The sequence below is a fragment of the Pecten maximus genome, chromosome 1 (assembly GCF_902652985.1).
Source record: "Pecten maximus chromosome 1, xPecMax1.1, whole genome shotgun sequence".
NCBI lineage: Eukaryota > Metazoa > Mollusca > Bivalvia > Pectinida > Pectinidae > Pecten > Pecten maximus.
Genome location: NC_047015.1, coordinates 39,981,115 through 39,995,384, shown reverse-complemented (window position 1 = coordinate 39,995,384; position 14,270 = coordinate 39,981,115). Strand labels below are relative to the sequence as shown.

At 35.7% G+C, this 14,270-nt stretch overlaps 1 protein-coding gene across 3 annotated transcripts in view; it reads right to left on the bottom strand.

The window, feature by feature from the left end:
- LOC117333604 (neuronal acetylcholine receptor subunit alpha-5-like) overlaps positions 1-13,375 on the bottom strand; it is a 74,294-nt gene extending 60,919 nt beyond the window's left edge. For 2 of the 3 annotated variants that reach the window (XM_033892985.1, XM_033893005.1), the window contains exons 1-2: positions 12,939-13,375; positions 3,061-3,414 (exon numbers count right to left, since the gene is read on the bottom strand). Coding sequence is in view for 1 of the 3 variants with exons in the window: in XM_033893005.1 (XP_033748896.1) it covers positions 3,061-3,121 (61 nt within the window). In the remaining 2 variants the exon portion in view is untranslated. Of the gene's footprint in view, positions 1-3,060; positions 3,546-12,938 lie in introns of those variants that run through there. The other variant, XM_033892992.1, reaches the window with a different exon arrangement.
- Positions 13,376-14,270: the final 895 nt, after the last annotated feature.

The window sequence follows — 14,270 nt, the reverse complement described above, 5'->3', positions numbered from 1 at the left end:
ATCAGTACCTTTTCACACGCATTGCCGTGCGTTACACTTACAGTATCGAGCTGTGGTAGGCAGTGATAACGGTTTGTAGCTATTTGTGGGGAATCTGAAGAGAGCTGTGTATTGATGGAGCGGTTTGTTTATTATAAGTCTTGTTTATACATATCTATCGCTGAATAACTTCGGTGTTTAGATAACCAGCTTTTCTGCAATGGATTGCATATACCACACATAGCGTAAGATCACTGCCATAGAATATTATTTTGAAATAAAATACAGTCACTAACAAAACATAGACTTTAAATTGGTTAATGCTTTCTAGCAAGGAGAATATATACTTTATATCTCAAGAACAGCTAATGGAGCAGACAGTAGTTATGAAGGAAAATCCTATTTACGAACGAAGCCATTGCATTATTGTCTTTTATCAATGCATTTTACAGAAAGCATTCGAGTTGTTTTAGAAAGACCACAAAACTAGTATTTTAGCTCTTGGAACGTGATGATTTTTGAAGGTATGTGTTATTCATGGGAATGTTACTAGTTAAGGAAGTCTCTTATTTCTTGAGATTAATTTACGGCCAACACTATCTTATATCTTGTAAGTGGTGAATTTGGAGTTCTGACACCAACGTTCTTGGAATGCCATAATAATAGTCTTACTTTTATCAATTATAATGCGCACGTTCTGTCTCTGCCAGATAACATGTTAAAAATTTGGCCATGTGTCTAACACAGTTTGCCGCAAGTATCATATGCTAGTAAACGAATTCCATAATTACTGTGCATCATTACAAAGGCGGCTAATTAAGACCAAGTTGGACCTTTGGTATATGCAAAGGCCAATTTATGCTAATTCGGTGCTCAAAATTGAATCAGAAAGCTTATTACGGAGTTTAAGGTTGGCGATGACGGGCGCACAGCACTGCAACGCCTCAACTTTCAACTACAATCGTCCTTTTTTCAAAGCTATTACGATAGCACATAATTATTTCGGTGCTAAATGTAGGTTCGGGTCCTCACGAGTATTGAGGGAGGACATTAACAGTGACAATGTTATTATTTACGCTGGAATCCATCCAATCTTGTTCTGGCATCTGCCAGTCCCTCCTACTTCCAACTCCGCGTGCATGCCCCCATCTAACTGTGGGTCGATCGTTTTGAAGAATCAAAAATAACTTGGTCATATCTATCAAACCTAATCTGTATTTATCAAGCATGCACTATCAAAGAACATGATGTTTTTATTTCGATAATAAAATTCTTGTTGCTAATCAAATGGGTTTCAAACCGGACAGAAGTATACACGAGGAAATTCTACCATTATATGTATAAATACTTATCTCTACAATGTACAATACTACTCATTATTGCGCACACGTGTAAGTACTCAAGCGGGGACATGTTATTAGTAGGTACACTTGTCGCATAATATTTGAACATACATGTATATTTACCATTGTATGGCACTGCCACTATATAACCCTACCAATTCAGTTGCGAGTTCACCAGCTTATGAACTGCCAACTGAAATTTGAATTTGAAAAATTTCAAAAAAAAAATCGCACGACAAATAAAAAATCGCAGATGGTAAATATAAGCATTGAACGGCTTTCAGTTGGCATTCATAGTCAATATGAATGCCAACTGAAAGCCGTTCAATGTTTAAATGTACCTGACACACGTGAACGCGCGTGTACTGAATGAATACACGTGTGTATAATCAGGTTCCGCTATACAAGGATATGAATCTTGCAGTTAATTGTTGACATAAAGCATCACATAGAATCAATGCTTTCCACGTGTCTTCAAAACCAACACGCCTTCTACCAGTAGAGTTGAATGTATTTTGGGTTGCAGGGAAATTTTAAGGTGGAACACCCGTTACTTTAGTTTTCGCAAAGAAAAATACTACCGATCATAAATTATAAGGTGTCTCTAAACTGGATCATGAGGCTTTATATTTTTTCTCCTTTTTATGAAAATAACATATCACACCAAAGAGAAAGTATTACCAATCTTAAATGATAAGATATCTCTAAACTGGACAATGAGGTTGTATGCTTATATCAAAATAACATATCAAGCTAAATCGATCATAACTATAACGTTGAAATATACATGCAAAGAATTCTTTGTTCGTATTGTTATACACAAATACAATGCTATATAGAGTACAATGTATGCACACATTGATTGTAGCATACCTTTGACAAAAGTTAGTAGTAAAATATCATATATCCGTTGTATGCATAATACAGAATTGCGTATGGGGAAGCATTATTTACATATTTTTGGTACATGTATATACATTAAATATTGCATACTTTCCTAAATTAATAACATCGCCGTTCTCCTGTGTGTCTTTTGTACAACCAGTTGTATATAACAGGGTCAGTGTAGACTTATCTGTTAGTTACACTATATATACTTTGCCAGGTGTCTTCATAAAAACAGTTATTTTATTTTCAAATTTCAAGTTCGAATGACCCTGGCTGTTGATAGGATGTTAAACATATTTAATCAAATCAAATGAAGCTTTTGTAAATTTGCGAAAGGTAGGTTGTATTATTTTTGAAAATTAGGATTTACCTGAATAACTGTATAACTAGTGACGAATGAATACGCTTACACATAGCTAGGTATTTAAATATAAATCAATTAGCACACCTCTACTACTGATAAATATTAGATTAGTTGAATTAAAGGCAAACAGAACTCTCCATTCTTGTCGAGCATACGTACATGTAGCTTTGCAATGGTTTTAACTATTCATCTGTGTATTGTTATCATTGCCACTAAGTGTGTATAACAATACATCCCCTTTACGTAAGTAAACACAGACTTTTAACAAGGGTAAACAGACTGTTACAGTTTACGCGGGTTTACAATCCATTATCAGGTAACAAACCATAAATAAATAAATTTCAGAGAAGCTTTTTCCTCAAATCACAAGTGCATATACTGTAATTCATGCGTGTGTAAATATTTAAACATGGACGGCCTGAAACATAAATCAATTGACAGGAATATCTAGTTATCGTGTCAAAAAAACAAAAATGAAGTACTCACCAATGACTGCTAAGAAAAGAACTGACAGAACGATGACAGTATCCAAAATACAACCACTCATATCCAACAATCAAACAACGTGTGTCACGTATTATCCCAATTGTTCATTGGTAGTGTTACTTTCCGGAAGTCCGATAATGGTAATGATACTATCGCTGGGGTTTGCTACCCATACATCCCTCAACAGAGTACACTACCGAACTCTCTGAGCCAATTGTACGTGTCGAACAGCAATAAGGCAACGCTGCTACTTTTTGACTTATAAACTCCCGGGTGAGTATCGGTGATCGGCCACGTTCAGTTAGGATCCTCTACTTTGTAAACATCTTGTTCCATCCCCTCTTGCTTGAAAGCCTGTGTGGAAAACAAAGAAGGCGTTATTGTATGGCTGCTTGAATGCTCTGATAGATTGATTTGTGATACATAAGATGAACTGTCTGTGGTGATACTACAAGGAGGGTGCAAGGTTTTCAGTGTGACGAGTGTCGCGCGGTCTGTGCTATAACAGAACGACAGTAGTCAGTTCTTTACAACACACTGTCGGCATGTGCCACCCCAACAACCTCTTCCCGCACGCGTTGGAGTCTGACAATAAAATCATGACATGTAGTTAGCAACAAACGTCAAGTAATCGTTAAAAACACCATCACTCAATTTGCAGCCACAATGTATTGTTTGTATACAATACACAGTGACGTTTCATAATTTATTTACTTATTTATTTTTATTTGTTTGCAAAACAAACTGAGTATAAGCTCGTCATGTAATGAGGATGAATATATCAGTTCTGGCAGGCTGAATACGTTCCCGTACCCGAGCATGTCCCATACATATTTACACGTCTCTTTGTCAGAGTATTAATTCAACATCCTCTCAACAAAGATATGATAAAAATAAATAGATAAATAATAAAATATATTCATATCAATTCATAAATATATACAGGTGAATTCAGTGATTTTTGAGAACGCACATAAAAATCAAGCCCATATTCTGCAGTAATTTAGTTTTTTTGTATTTACATTTTTCTAATAATTTAGTCTAAACGAATAGTAATACATGCCTATATATGTATGTATAATCTCCTGTATTACATTATACTCTGTTTAGATGTGTAATGCTTTAACGTCTCTTCGATCTTGGACTGGTGTAAAGGGCAACGCTAACCGAAGGAGAAAAGCACACAAAGAAAATGTGGAGAGGTAGACAAAAAGGTGAATATACTAAATGAACCAACTTCAATTTTTTTGTTTCCTCAATACCCCTCAATAAAAGTCCACTGTAATGACATATCGGGGTGCGAGTTGAAACGAACTTGCAGTATGACAGTACAAGGCAAACACATTATAACCGGTATTTAAGGATTTCTCTCGGAATCGGCCCGTTATCTAATTAATTATCGCCAGTGTAACATTTTTGTATTTGTCTTTAGTGTAATATATACTCTGGTGCGTTTTATATTGGTTACGCAAGTCAAGAATCGATTATGACGTCATAAATATGCACAATGAAAATACGTCATATAGGCTATCTAAAACTGGGCAAAATAATGACTGCCGCCGTTTTAAATTTCCCTCCGCATTTTAACTCAAACCCAGGTAATGTGTTAAAAAAAATATCTAAAATTTGTTTTCATTTATCACGAAACTCGTCTCAAAGTTTTGCTCCTCGAGGTTCGCATCGCAAAAATAAAAAAATTAAAAAAACCGAAAACTCGTTTAAAAAAATCTAATCATAATCTTCATAATAATATGAAACGCAAACTCATTTCATATCTTATAATCATTAATGGACACATTATATGCGAAATAATGAATTAAAACAGCATCAAACATCTTTATTCAATATCACATCTATCCACGCTGCAGTAGCTATCACTAAGACTGGTTGCATACATCGCCAGCAAATATTGCTCCTAATTCCCTCCAGTGGTAAGGAAACTATAGTCTGTGTATGGATTTGTAGTCATAAACCAAGTCATACAATATTCCTTTGTATATGTATAATATTGTAATGGATGTCTCTCTATACGTTTATGTAGGGGATCTGTGCCTGTTTGATTTTATTTATTTATTCCATTAACTCTAAATATTATGCTGTGTTTTATTAGACATCCTTTACGGCTGTCAGAGCAGTAACACAACTAATATATATCAACCCTTTGTGATAGCAAAAAGTCATTAAAATAGTTTGAACCTATACGGTAGATCTATCACATATGGCGTATTGGATGTTAATATACAATAAGATACTTTGTATAATAGAGTTTAAAATGATCACATGGATTCCGTGACAAATACTTATAAAATATTAGCCCTCATCGTTTTCCATTAATAAATTCTAAGTTTAGCTCAATGACGTAATATTATTACTCGTTCAAAGTCGATAGAAATGTAATCGAAAGAACTATTTTTACCGATATTCTTGAAAAGGTGTATATATATATAAGATAACGTTTTCCGGTAAGTGTATTCTGCTTTATCGAAGGCACCTGTCATGTAAATCAAAGTAAAATCACTGTGATGTCACGTTTCGGTTCCAGTTCCGGTTCCGGTTAGTGTATTCTGCTTTATTGAGGGCACCTAGCTATCATGTAAATTCAAACTAAAATCATTGTAATGTCACGTTCCGGGGTTCCAGTTCCGGCGCCGGTTCCGGTTCCGGTTCCGGTAAGTATATTCTTCTTCATCGACGGCATCTGTCATGTAAATTAAAGTACATAATTGCAATGTAATGTTCCGATTCCGGTTCCGGTTCCAGCGTATTTTACTTCAAAGTAAAAGCAATGCAATGTCATGTTCTTGAAATGAGAACCGGGTACAGAAGATGGAACAGGGAGATGTACGAGTATAATGACAACACAACCCTCTTCCAAAAGTCTTCAAGATAATAACCTCTTAAATTTAATAAAAATGTATACATACTGTTTGGCAGATCAAAAGTCAAGATGAAAAATCATATTTCACTATAAATAGATTTATTGTTTTAAGGTATTACTTTAAGGGATTCTTGACTCTCGAGACTGAGGCTAGGGAAGGATTCGGTGTTTGGCGGGCATGATCTTTCGTCCCTTTGTTTAAATGTAATATCGCCTGAGATCTCCGCCTAAGTGTTATGCAGAAATCATGGAATGCATTCATTGTTGGTGTTTATCGCCCAAACTCGACTGTAAAAACCCCCTCTCCAGGGAAGCATTCTTTATTCTTGAACATGAGCAATATTCTATCAGATAAAATATCGTTCTGGAGGCTGATTAGCACACCCACATACCATTTTGGAGATTCTGGACCCGCTACTGTCCTCTCTGTGTCTTAGTTCACTGGATACATTACACTTTAGTATCAATCTCGGCATCACGCCTGCCAGTCCGACGGGTGACAAGTGAGGTCGCCTCGATCGGCCAGTTTTTATTAAACATCACCAAGCGTTACTGCCGTTGTTATATTAACCCATCAGAAGAATAGATGAAGACGTGACGTTAAGTAATTGGACAATTTTCAATTTTTGCGAAGAAAAACAAAACAAATCTAATCGCGCTACTGAAGTGATATGTTGTTGAAAGTATGAAACGCAGTGGCAACCCGCCTAACTACCAAGGGGAAGCTTTGATCGCACCTAACGTAAAATGGATACTCTCTGTCTGAAATTTAATTCCCAGTCTGAGAAAACGTCAATCACGTCGGGGACGTTGTATTGGATAGCAGGGCTGATGAGGTAGGACGTATATATAAAGGTTTGGCCTACAACTGCCCCAGCATCTAACACATGGATTTGGCCTATTGAACTCAATCTAGTGTTTTCCGCATTACTTTTTCCGCATACTTATCTCTCATTTTAGAACGTAAACTAACATTAGTATAGATCTGCTGGGAGGACAAGCAATGTGAACCTACTACTTATTTTTGGATGTGAACTATCTTGCAGCTTCCCAGTTGATTCCCCAAAAGCTTCAATTTGTATGACATACACACAACTCGCATCAGCTTTTGTTTGACCTCAAGAACCATAGTCAACTTCAAAACACTTCATTGTATTTCACTTTCCGCCGCTAAGTACGATTGTGTTGGAACAATTTCGAACAGCTGCAGAAGGGTATTTCGATATATCCTGCCCTAACGTGGTACGACCATGTCAGATGGAATAGGAGAACTGCCGATTTGAAAGTGATTTAAGCGATATTATCACGGATACAAAACATGAAAATGACAATAGACATAAGGGATACAGAAAATCTGTCCAGATTCTTGTTATCTGAATAAAGACATATAGATCTTGTTTACTCTCGTGTACCGGATTCTTTTAAAATGCCATCAAACATATCTGTTGTCGTTAAATCCGATCAGTCATTTCTCTTATCAATTGTACTCTATACATAGATCAATTAATGGGTATGCTTTGAAGTGTAAACAATACAGGTTGTCGATAGACTAATTTGTTTAACATATTTGCCAATACCAATGACGTCATAGTTGACCTGGCTGTAATACCGTTGATATGTATTTGTTATGATTAGGTGATTTTTAATCTTTTTTTTTCGATTTCTTGGTGGTTTTTTGTTTGTTATTAATTTGTTTCAGTTTTTGTTTGTATTAGTGCAATATCAAGTAGACAATGGGGAGTGTCGTGGTCACCCTTGAATGATCTTTGAGGAAAGTGGGTAATAACAGGTAAAAAAACAACATGGAAATGGGTCGTAAACCAGAATCGGACGAACGTGGAAATAATGAGTAATGATATAGAGTTCCTATCACACATCACATATGTGTGTAAGTAATGGTACAGGGTAAATATCATACATCACATATGTGTGTAAGTAATGGTACAGGGTAAATATCATACATCACATATGTGTGTAAGTAATGGTACAGGGTAAATATCATACATCACATATGTGTGTAAGTAATGGTACAGGGTACTATCATACATCACATATGTGTGTAAGTAATGGTACAGGGTACTATCATACATCACATATGTGTGTAAGTAATGAGTAATGATACACTGTATAGGGGTAAATATCATACATCACATATGTGTGTAAGTAATGAGTAATGGTATAGGGGTAAATATCATACATCACATATGTGTGTAAGTAATGAGTAATGATATAGGGGTAAATATCATACATCACATATGTGTGTAGCTTTCGTAAAATAAGTTGTGTATCACATGAGATCATCCATAGGACAATACGATAATACCAAACGACTGTTCGGGGGCTTCATACAAACAAAGATACAATGTAATACAAACCAGAGTAAGATTTTCGAATTAAATGTAGGAGATACAACAATTAGTGTATTGGTGGAAATGGGAAAAAATTGGGTGACATCTTGTTAAATGATACAACGATGGAAACAATGATAATCACAAAATAAGAGGACAATAGAAAGGTCTTCAATGGGGTCCATTCGGAGAACGGTTCTATATCGATAGTTAATTCATAATCATTGATAGTTCTAATAACATCTGGTTTTAATTTAATGCTCAGGACTGTGTTCATAACGCTAATACCAATGAACATTTGAAATTGTTGAGAGTATAAAGTAAGATGATATTAAGTATAACATACTTATGATGGTTTATTCTACCTAACATTAATTGACTTCCGGTATTTTAGTAGTATTTTCTTTATAAATAAATGTGTTTTTATTTTGAGGGAACGTGCGATTGTACATATCCCTTCCTTCTCCTTCTGAATATGTTGTCGTCTTAAGGTGTAAGATCCGAATGATGTAGTTCCTTTGATACATGACTTATGTGGCTTTTCTAGGAGTGTAAGACTACATTTGGCTTTTCTAGGAGTGTGAGACTATATTTCAATTTCAATAGTATTTCCATTATTTGCTTGAAGTATATAATTCAACAGGCAATGTTGTGTTTGATAGGTGGAAAGAGGCAGGCATCCGACTACAAGAAAAGTGAAATCCTTCAGGTATGTCATTTGTCCAGAATTTTTAAAACTCATTACATGTCTGAATGTGAACCAGTTTGTTGAAAGATCGATTCCCTAACTCAATTGTTTTATATAGATTTAATATTTCAGTGACGTAAATGAAGGCCATTTGTTTGATGTTGCTTTGAGATGTTAGGTAACAAACCAGTAAAACGTTATCCAAAACATGTATACTAAATAGCCACAATATTCTCTTGCATTGCTAACGCAAATGAAAACAGCCCTGGGCAACTTCACTGTAGAAACAGCTATGCCATAAAGTCGAATAGAATTTGTAACTACATGAGAAAGGAATCAGAACAATAACACTATCAATGATTACGTAATGTGATTTTATAAGGTAATCAGCTTAAATCTTTCCACTCTGACGGAATATAAAGGAAGGAAAGCAATATCGGTATTAACTTAAGCTAAACAGCCATTACATGTACGATTGTAAAGCCCATCCCTACACAAAGGCGTAGATGGAATCATAAAACTTTTGCTAAATTCCTTCTTTATCATTGATTCTATTGAAATCTGTGTGTCATAGTTGATTCTTCCGGTTTAGGAAGATGTGCTTGGTTTATTTTGGTGTATTTGTCCACACGACCATTCACCCAATATTGGCGTATCCAAAATTATACGGAAGTTTAACACGAAAACTCCCGGAAGTCCTCACAATGGTTACCGGAAGTGTACAGTCATTCTGTACACATGCATTAAATGGATACTCCTATCGGAGGCAAACACAGCGCCGTGCAATCAATGTTCTATTTGTGATATATCTAAATAATATTATGAAAGACACCTCCATAGTGACAGGTCATATATTCACCTATCGCCAGGAATGTTTGTCAAAGGGACATCCAAGCTAAATAACATATTATACAATAGTGTTTTTGTGACGTAATCAATAAAAAGACTGATTGTGTGTATCTAGGGCAAGGAAGGACAACACGTGGTTCTCGTCCACAGTCCTGAGAAGGCACCTGCTTCTGAGATGGATTACTTGTTAGAAGTCAGCCACAGCACTCGTCGGTGGTGAAACACATCATTCTGTACGGACGGATATATATCTACTCGCATGTCTTGAATATAAGCCAACTTGACGTATGTCTCCGTGTTCTTTTTTGAAACAAAATATATATCACAAAAAACTGAATTTCAATATATTTGCTCAGTGATTAATTGGCTCACACCACTTACCGTAGGGTGAGCTTGATTCGCTACACCGTGTACGGCCAATATATACGACAGTGCACGTTTGAGAGTATTTTAGTATATTTTGTACACATGACATGGCGGAAATACAACTGAGCATGTCGTCCTAGCATTAAATGTATCTAAAAATATGGCAGACAATCACTGGAAAAATAAGGGCATTTTCATATATTTAAACAGAAACAGAAACCAACTAAGGTCTGATGAATTCCTTATTATGAGCTTGGTGAGCCAATTAGCTGCCAAACTCCTAAAAATCATTTCAAAGACACGAACACAAGAAGCTAGATGTAGATCGCCATAATTATTTGAACCTTCTGATTATAACAAAACGTCAAAACTTGTGATTTACTTGATAGCGTCTTGTTTTCACCAACGTACACTATTCTACAGAGTGTAGCGAATCAAGTGCACCTGTACAAAACAATGTACGGTAACTTAATAACCGCAATCACAATTAAACAGAAGGCATTAAACGCGAAAAGTGCTAAAACAATATCACTACGAGACACATACGTGTACAGTATTCATTTTCACACAAATAATAATTATGAAGCAATCCGTTCGTTGTAAATATTGTCAATAAATACCATGCCACAGGTAGGTACATATAAAGTTTATCTGATGGTTAACTCCCTTATCAGGTCATCCCTATTTATCTGGACAGTCAATGTCCAAACCATTAAGTGTTCATATAACATACCATATCGACTAATCTAATTACCAGAATATACACAAAACATTGGAGACACGTCATAGATACCGCATCTTAAAAACCAACCGCAATTTAAAAACGTGTAAAATTCCAGAAATGCTCAAAGGGATTAGAAAATGTTAACGCAATTTTCAAATAACATTTTGTAAGAAAACCTTAGATGTCTTTTATATCATTATTATCATTCACCTTCAAATTCAAATTGTAAACACAGTCAAACCTCAAATATCTTCACGTCAGTTCAGCCATGTAAACACTTCGAGGTATCTCTATCATTCGTGTTAACCTTTTACAAATATTGTTTACCGCCGGAACTGTATGTTTACTCGGAGGTAATCAGGGTCTTCGAAATATAGATAAAGTTCTGTCCTCTCTGCGTTGAGCAGGACTGTCCATTAACGCAATTTAATTTTTTTTTTTTAACTCGTTATTTTCATACTGGTTTGTTAAACAGTATTTATAACTGAATCACGTCATTCTACTTATGAAATACGTCATATATTATAAATACTGGAGCATCTAATTGATTTTAGAATAAATACAATATTTCACATCCTTTTATCTTGGTTAACCTGATGTTAACATGATGAAAAGCCTTTGGTTTCTTTTCCGCTGAAATGACATTCTTTAACATTCACAATTCAAGAATACTTGTTCTTTATATCATATCTATTTTTCTGTTCATTTATTTATTTCATGTTCATTTTGATTTATTTGATTATTTTTCTTCTTTTCATTGATAGAGGAATTGTTACCAAACTGTTATAACCATGTATTGCAATGTAACTGTATTCCGTAATATATTTAGATTGTTTTGACAAAGTGACTGGTTTCCTTAAAGATTGAAACAATACATACATATATATTGAACACGGGTAGTTCAGACCCAGCGACAACACTTCTGCTTAACGACTGGTAAGTGTAACGAAAAATCAAAAAAACTTATTAACACAGTGGGATTGCATGTTTTCTACACAACTATTGTTGAACTACACTGAGCGCCATGTGCCCGTGACGGGAAAATATCCGTCATTAAAAAAAACGGCGAAAGGCAATAAAATAAAGAGACCAGTCAAACCTCGTTACCTCGAATTCTGATAACTCGAAGACCCTACTTTATTCGAAGTAAAAATTTGGTTAAGACGGTGAAACTTCACGCAAAATATACTCGGTTCACTCGAATACTATAGATACATAATATGTTTCGTGGTCCAATAGACTTCGAGATAACGAGAATATAATATATACTGTATATTAGTAGAAATAGTATATATATTACATTAGTAGCTAGGTTATGTATTTAAATATAGTCTTATCTCTAACAAACGTATGTAAACATGTCAAATGCGGAATTTCATTTATTTATTTATCTATCTATTTGAGGCTTTTAAGGGTTAACATGATATTTGGCTCACCGTCCCCTTACCAAAGACTATATGCTGCTTGATTTTCTTCATGTACATGCATAAATGCACTGAGTTGGCTATAAGTCTTTTGAACATTTTTAAGAATATCAAAGCATTCGTATTCAACTGAATATCACTAAGCATTGATTGAACGGTTTAATATAAACTCCTGATATTTTTGTTGTAAATGATGATAAAAAAGACAAGTTATAAAACCATCGTGTCGACATCCTTGGTTGTCATTGACTTTCGGACGAGGCCCTGCCAAAGACAAATTCCATATCCTTGCAACGTGACGCGGATCACTTGCATATCACGCGCATATTGGCACTGGAATCTATGATTCCGTAATTAATATTTGTATAGTGCCGAAAGAAAATACGGTTCTGTCAGCTTATGTCAATACAGCAAATTTCAAACGAAAGCTAAATATGGCAAAGCACGGCTGTATAAAATTGATTGTGAGTAGTTGCTGAGAGTAATCCACTGTCCGGCTATTGTACAAACACACTTAAACACTAATACTTCATTTTACAGCTGGGTATAACATTCGTAGAGCTGTGCAACTAAATAAATAACATGAAAGTTGAGTACTTACATCAAGCATGCCAGCCTCGCCTGTCCTCCTGCGTTGCCCTGTACCCGATATATGGATACCCGTGTCGACTATATATCACCTATCTCATCAAATAATCATCAACAGTTTCACGCTTGACGAAGAACGCTTTGTTTTCTTTCTCACATAAAACGCACGTGTTTTAGTGATAAACTGACCCGTAAATCGTGGTCCCTTTAACATCTGTGAGGACCGTTGACCATTTGGCGGCAGTTTGAGTGACGTGGCGAAGACAATGGATCAATAGAAAATGGGTCGAAACGGCTCCTCCAAGCGTGCCAAACCACCATGCAAATCAAAGTTTCATGACCCAGTTTGACAATATCTATCGGCATATGATAGAAATGCAGATGAAACAAACAATTTTAAATACAATTCTAAATTGTGTATCTAACAAGACCTATCTCAGGAACAATCACGTCTGACGCGATACACTTTCCGGGTATTCGCTCCTTTCACTCGGGATTCTCATTAATAGGCAAAGAAGAAACATCAATTGATTCAACGACTATTTATAAAGAGAAAACAGTGTTCACACCTCGAACCGACTTGTGTACATAGGATTTGAATAGCTATATCGATTAGGGTCATTTAGAATTTGAAACATACATTGATTTAGACCATTGGTGATATTTGTTCCTCATTGATCCCAACGGACAAGGACGGACAATGTTTGTCATCGGGTCCCGCGACAATTGCCAACAAAATGATACGCCACATGGTGCCCTTGATGGATGTAAGAATATATATATATATTAAATATTGACTCGGTCCTCAGAATATTCTCACTGATTCTACAAATAATCTAATTATCTCAATGCTCCAGCTTTTATGTCTATCCGTATCTATGAATTGCTATAAAGAATCAGTTTCTTTCGTACCCATTTAGTAACAGGATTATGTTCGATACAACACATAATACAAATTGGTTGGAGACACAGAGCAAGTGAAGCGCATCGCATCGCTCTGCCAGTGATGTAAACAATGAATTCAACTTAGTCATGGTTAAGTTGCAGGGAGAAAATATACCGTTAAGTATAGTAAGTCGCTACTGTGCAATTTATAAAGACAGATTACAACCACCTTTACACACTGTATCGGCCTAATGGTATGTCCCAATTGGGTATTATAGGAACCACGGTACGATTACTGAAATGTCAGTCTGGACATGCTAGAAACCACGGTACAACTATTGAAATGTCAGTCTGCACGTGATAGGAACCACTGTCTAACTATGGAAACGTCAGTCTGGACATGATAGGAACCACTGTCTAACTATGGAAACGTCAGTCCGGACATGATAGGAACCACGGT